Source organism: Glycine max, chromosome 12 (assembly GCF_000004515.6).
Source record: "Glycine max cultivar Williams 82 chromosome 12, Glycine_max_v4.0, whole genome shotgun sequence".
Taxonomy (NCBI): domain Eukaryota; kingdom Viridiplantae; phylum Streptophyta; class Magnoliopsida; order Fabales; family Fabaceae; genus Glycine; species Glycine max.
Window position 1 is genome coordinate 35214619 of NC_038248.2, and position 6826 is coordinate 35221444.

The following is a 6826-nucleotide window of genomic DNA, read 5'->3' on the forward strand; positions in this document are numbered from 1 at the left end:
ATTGTAATTTTTTTTTAAAAAAATTGTAATCGGTATCACAAAAAAATGGTCGGTATTAAGAAAATTTTTTTGACATACATACGAATTGGCAATCCGCATGGATCATACGGATGCTCATATGGATTGTTGATTCGTATGAACCATACGGATTCCAATCCGTATGCACATCAATTTTTTTTTTTTGCACTTCGACGATGGAAATCGACCAAAATTCATCATATACTACTCACAAATGCACATACACCACTAGAGACCAAATATGCTTCCAAATCGTCCTTAACGGTAGCAACTTACACTAAGTCAAGGAAATTTCGCGAAAAAAATGACACTGGTATTTTCAGCATTTTTGTAAATTGTTGGGTGTCACAGCAAAAATGCTGAGTGCCCCAAACAATTCCCCAATGTCCCCCACCACTATATTGCAAATTTCATGGGCTTTTATCAGCCACAAACCATGTAATTAATAGGAAAAGTATTTGAAGACACCCAATCCAATGTGTTGTCATATATCTAGTGAGAGAAAAATAAAAAAAAGGAGAAAACACAAATATTAGAAATGAGATTTTTTGACACCTAATAATAGTTGACACCTTGAGAAAAAAAATATAAATATAAATATAATAGGTGATATGATTTGATAAAAAAAAATAAAAATATCAATTAAGTGTTAGAAATTGATGGATGACAAAAAATTAAGTCCCTAGATATTATAAGTATTAGTACTATGATGTAATATGAAGCGGGAGAGAGAGAGAGAGAGAAAAATGATGAATATTAATTAAGTGCTTAAAAAGGGTAAATGTTTGAGTGTCATTACTCAAGTAATAAATATAAAATTAATTAGAATTGCCTCAAAGACTTGTCCAAATTGCAATATCCTGCAAAATAATAGTTTACCCTCTCTAAGTATAATACGTGAAATATATTATTCATGTCTTGAACGCTCCATCAAGACTTTAGTTCAGCAACACCTTGAAAGAAATCGTGCCTGTAGAAACAGTGAAAAGTGGAACATTTTCATGTTTCGATACATGTAGCTTCTGCAAACACGATAATGATGGCTTATCTCTCACTCTGATCCAACAACGACACATGATCGCTTCCGCTATGAAGTAGAAACTATATGCAAAATTATTAATATCATCCTTTTAATATTATAAATATTTATTTATGTAATATTCTTTTGGGGACATGATATTTATTTATGTAATACTTTAATCCAATGATATTTTATTAGTTAAAATATAAAAATCTTTATACTGACTACAAATAAAAATTAAATTCCTTAAAATATAATTATAAAGTTGTACCTCAATTCTACAATTTATTTGTATAAAAAGTTAAAACTAACATGTTTTCCTACACATTATCCGCTCATATTGAAATGTAAATAAATAACGATTTCCTATACATTTAATTAAACTGATCAAAAAGCCTATAATGCAAACAATCGATTGTAGGATTCTCTCCCTCTACATTTGATTTTGACACCCATAGCCAGGCCATAGCATACCATATTCGTGACCACTGACACCTTCACTACTTCCCAAATTTAACATTAAAAACACTGTAAAGTTCTGACACACCCCCACTGCATCCAAACTAATCAATCATTTCGCTATCCAAATTCCAAACCTTTCACATTTCACCATCTTTCTGCCAACTCATATTCATCATCGTATATTTAATTTTATTAACTCAAGATAACAAAATCAAATTACTTTTAAAATATTTTTTTATTAAAATTTTCTATCATGAGTAAAAGAATTATTAAAAAAACAAAAATTAAATTAAATAAAGGTATTCTAAAATTAAATAAAATAAAATAAATTAAATTTACTTACGTTTAAATTTAATAACAAAATTGCTTTTTTTACTTATATATATTTGATACTTAGTTATCAGTAACTACAAACTCTATAATTTATTTACATAAAAAATGACTTAGCAAAAGAATAATAAAATGAAAACTCATCTGTCAACAAAACGAACCAATGCTTGTCATCTCATGAAAAACACTGGAAGGAAATCCTGCAAAAAAATCTACTCTGTTCTAAAATTCCTTTCACTGTACTAAAATTCCTTTACGCGAACGAGCCAAAGAAAAACGCAGCTGTCACCAACCATTGCATGCAACAGAGAGCGACAAATCCACGTTGTAAACACTGTTTCATTCGCTGTCAAACTTCATAGTTCAAATCCAATTGTAACGCATTACGTGTCACTCTTCAATTGGCCAGCAACCGAAGACCTTCGCTGCGACCTACCTAGCTTCTCACTCAAACTAACCAGAACTTGCCACGTGGCGTCCCCTTCTTGCACCTTGTTGTTGTTGAAAAGAAGGGCCCGCCTTGTCCGTGGGTCCCACAGGTTCCTCTGAATGACACTCAGGTTCGTCGCCGCCACTCGCTCCAGAATCTTCCCCAACTTCCCCACGTCCCTCTCCGCCACGCTCAACGATATCTCCGACCACCGCACGGCGGAGGAAAACGGCAACTGTATCCCATCCGCAATCACAACCGGCACACAACCCAACGCAACCGACTCCACCAACCTCGGACTCCACGGAGCCCACCCTAACGGACACAAACAAAACACCGACCGTGCAATTTCCAACTGGTAACCGGCAAACCTATGTCTCTGCAGGTAAAACCTCCGGTCACCGTTGAACTTCCGCCATATCTCCGTCCTCACTCGCCTTCACAAGAAAAGAAAAAAAAAGGCCAATGAATTAGTTAATAGATTATTGATTAGAAGCATTATGATTAACTAGACGAAAGGGTGGCACTTACTCCCTCTATCTGTATTTTTTAAAATAGAAAGTAAAAAAGAAAAAGTAGTGCAACATTAAATTTTGAAGGTTCAGAAAAAAAAAAAAACAGAATAATTTAAGAATAAAAAATGTGTAAAAACAATTATTGGTAATTACTTGCTGTAAAACCGTCGGCTGACATTTTTAGGATGGACTTCCATTTTCCCTCGGAAAAAAGCAAAAATGTCTCGCCGTCCGGTCACCGGAAACTTTTCCAGCGTACTCCTTACACTTTCCGGCGAAACGTAAGGCGGTATCACCACATTCTCAACCTCTTGACACGGATGCTGGTGAATGACGCCGAATGTCTGCAACACTATCGAGTTCTTCAAGATTATCGGTATTCCATCAGCCATAGCCACGTCCTCCTTCATAAAAAAATAATCATACGTTCGAAATACTAAGCTTTATAAACACTCGAGTAACACTATCTTTTAAACGACGTGGGACTTAGATTTTTTTTTACCAGGGTGTGAAAGCACGCGCCGAAGTCGTGCGAAGCGACGAAGACGTGGTCGGATCCTCTGCTGCGGTTCCAGAATGGGTATTCGGTGGAGACGAGGTTGACGGCGGAGGATATAAGAGTTCGCGCGTGGCCAATCGCCGGGAAGTCGTTGACGGCGCTGAAGTTGCAAGACACGTAAACTGGGACGAAGAAGAAATCAGCTTCGTATGGGTCAAACGTGCGAACCTCGCTCGTTAACAGTGCCCTGTGAATAGCAACTTCCGAAGCGAATAAATGACTGCTACACCTCTCGTTCGCAAGCCAATCGGTGTTGTACTTTGGAGGAAGCTCGTACACGAACACCTTCATATTCTTCAGCACCCCTACAATGATGAACTAAGTCTAATTAAAAGTAAAAAAATAATTTTTTTTGAACTTAAAATGCTGACCAGTTTTTCTGTGTGTTACCTAGAGTGTTCGTAGTAGATTCGACAAGGGTAGGAGAGACAACGTTGGATTCGGAGTTTGAGACATGGGATGTGTCTGCAGAGGTTGGTGTGTTGTTGGGGTTGCTAGTGATGAGATAGGAAGTGAAGAAATAGAGGGAGAAAGAAAACCAGAGAACCCATTTGTAATATGTGTGAAAGCAGTTGTTGTTTTTGTCTTGCTGAGGCTTGTTCCCTTGTTTGTGCAGGAGCTTCATTCTAACATAGAAAACTCTGCTTTGGGGGGGTTTCTTCTGCTCTGACATTTTCTCTTAAAATTGAAAAAAGATTACAGAGAGAAACCAACCAACCTACCCTGACTTTGAAGGAGTGGTTGAGAGAGGTCTTTCCGATTCTGGTTTGTGAAGAAGTAGAAATGAAGAAATGAAGACACAAACAGTGATATGATATGAGAACTTGGAGAAGAGAAGAGGAGGAAGGTAGAGGTTTGTTGGCATTTCGTTTTTGCACCAAAAATAAACAAGTGGGATTTAATCAATTCGTTGAAAGGAAAATAAAATAAAATCGTTGCAGCGTTGGTTAAGGTTATGGGGTTTTGAATTCCGAAATCCGATTCTTGCCTAATTATTGAACGATGATTAAACTAATAATATGAAAAAAAAATAATTGAAAGAAAGTTTGAGAGAAGAGAGATTCTTTAGTTTTGGTTTCAGAGGTCACATGGCGAGATCAGCATGTAGCTCGGCGAAGGCATCGGTTTCTATGCTGCTTTTGGTCCTCTCAGTATTTGTCGTCTGAAATCATTGGTCCAAGTCCAATGTGCTTTTGGGTTTTGCTTAATGTGTTTTTATTATTATTTTGGATCACCATTAGTACATAATGATTAATTTTTGTCTAAAAATATAAATGATGATATTTAATTAAGTTTTTCTTTTAATTACATTTTTTATTACTCGAATATGATATCTTATTCAAAAAAGATTAAATTTGGTATCACGGTTACTGTAGGCTTTATTATTATTGATCATATTAAATTATTAATTATATAGCAATAAGATAAGATCTGTCATCATGGTTATAATGAGCATAATATGATATCACGCTCTCACGACGGGATCAAAGTACAGCTAATGAGGCCAAGTGAACTAAGGGGTTGAAAATGCAAAACCGTAGATCGCATTGCATGCAGTGCAAATGTGCAATTACACGGGCAGAAAAAAAAGTACGACAGGAAGGTCTTTTTGATGTTTTATGAATAAATAAAAGTTGGATAAGATGCTTAAATAATGATTACTACTAGTAGTTCGCATCACATCTAAGATTAGCAACAATTAATGGCATGAACCTGGACAATGGACATGCATAAAAGGAACAATGGAAAAACATAATTAAATAAGTCAACTTACCTTTTTAATGGCTTTACTTTATCATTTTGGAAACTTGACTGGAATTGGACCAATATTGTCACTAAATTACTTCCATCAGTGTTTGTGCATGGCCATTATTCCTCAAAGTGAACAAAGATATTTTTTGTTAAGTTAAAAGTCACACAATGAAGGAACGATAAGGACTGTTATAAGAGGAGTTTGAGCTGGAAAAGGTTCCAGCAATTGTTTATGCATTGACCCTACAACACTGCGGTTCAAGCTCTCTGACCACATGAAGAAGAAAGGAGTCACACACATACACTCATAGGGAGCGGTGCCATGCTAAAAGATAGAATCATCCAAATTATTATTAGTGGAAAAAGGTCAATGAAAATAGCCTTTGGATACAGGAACATGTGAGAGGCCAGAGTGAACAACAAAGCTGAATTGGAATATCGATTGAAATTCTATTCAAATATTGGTGTTTTGAGTCATAGCTATTGGTGTTTTTCTTTAAAAAAATTGAAATTCTATTCAGATTTTTTATTTTAATTTATATAGAACAAAACTATTCATACCCGAGTAGCAAAAATTAAACAACCATGCATACACCCCTAAGTATAGCTCATCCGCAAATTATGGTTGCAATTCCAAACATAAGAAACTTGAAATTCAAAGGCAGCGTCTCAAATATGAGGGATTTGAAGTCTGTATTCTCATATGTGTATCATGCATCTTCCATTTTTATTTGAAAATATCAAATTACTCTTTTTCAACCTAACACCTTCCTATTTGTTTAGCTACTCCACTAACAACACCTTCTCTCGCTATGGCAACTTCTTCTCCCAACTCTTCATCTTCTTCATGGTAGTGTTGTGACCTCCTCCTCATGAGTCACGACACCACAGAACGTCCTCCTCCCTCCTCCTTCCTTTGCATGTTGCCATTGAAGTTAAGAATGTGATTCAAAATATGGTGTTTTGTCTTATGGAATTACAATTCAGAATGATATATTTTCAATTGTTATTCCAAAGACAAGATTTCGGAAGCTATATAGTAGCCTTATGAAATGTTCATTCTAAAACATAGATTGAGTTTTGGAATATGCTTTTTGAAATATATAATTTTTTTTCAACCATTATTTTTTATTGTTATGGAACAGACATCTTTGGAAACTATTTTTTACTGTTATGCAACACCTATTCTGGAACAGGTATCCCATAGACTATTTTTTACTACACACCTATTTCAAAAGGTGGAAGTTATTTTTTACTATTATGAAAAACCTATTCTGGAAATGTATAATATGAAAAGGAACAGTTTGAGATTTTTAAAAATTTGAGAGGTGCAGGATTCAATATGGGAGCTGCAGAAATCAAATCCCCAAATATCAATGTCTCACCTCTTACGGCCCACAATTGCAGAATTTTGGAGAAATTTTAAACCCAACTTTTTGCAGGGATGCTGATGTCCAATTCCATACTTCAAAACAAAGGCCCAAACAGAATGGCCCGTCAAATAACAAAACCCGGGAAAAAAAAATGCAGAGGACATTGTTTATGTTCTTCTTACTAGAGCTTACAGGACATGTGCCATGATGATCATCTTAAGTTATACCCATTCCAGATTCCACTGACAAACACAAGGAAGCATGCTCTTTCATTAGTAAAATTTTATAACTAAAGCATGCTCGAAAATACTTCTACAAAACTACTATAATTGAAAGAAGAGATATCTCTAAATAATACTTATCAAT

At 35.4% G+C, this 6826-nt stretch overlaps 1 protein-coding gene across 1 annotated transcript; it reads right to left on the reverse strand.

The window, feature by feature from the left end:
- Window positions 1-1898: 1898 nt before the first annotated feature.
- On the reverse strand, window positions 1899-4503 carry LOC100797984 (probable glucuronoxylan glucuronosyltransferase IRX7). Its single transcript, XM_003539386.4, has 4 exons — window positions 3726-4503; window positions 3279-3640; window positions 2930-3180; window positions 1899-2698 (listed from the first exon to the last, which is right to left on the reverse strand). The coding sequence occupies exons 1-4, from the start codon at window positions 4006-4008 to the stop codon at window positions 2215-2217; spliced, it is 1380 nt and encodes a 459-aa protein (XP_003539434.1). The 5' UTR covers window positions 4009-4503; the 3' UTR covers window positions 1899-2214.
- Window positions 4504-6826: the final 2323 nt, after the last annotated feature.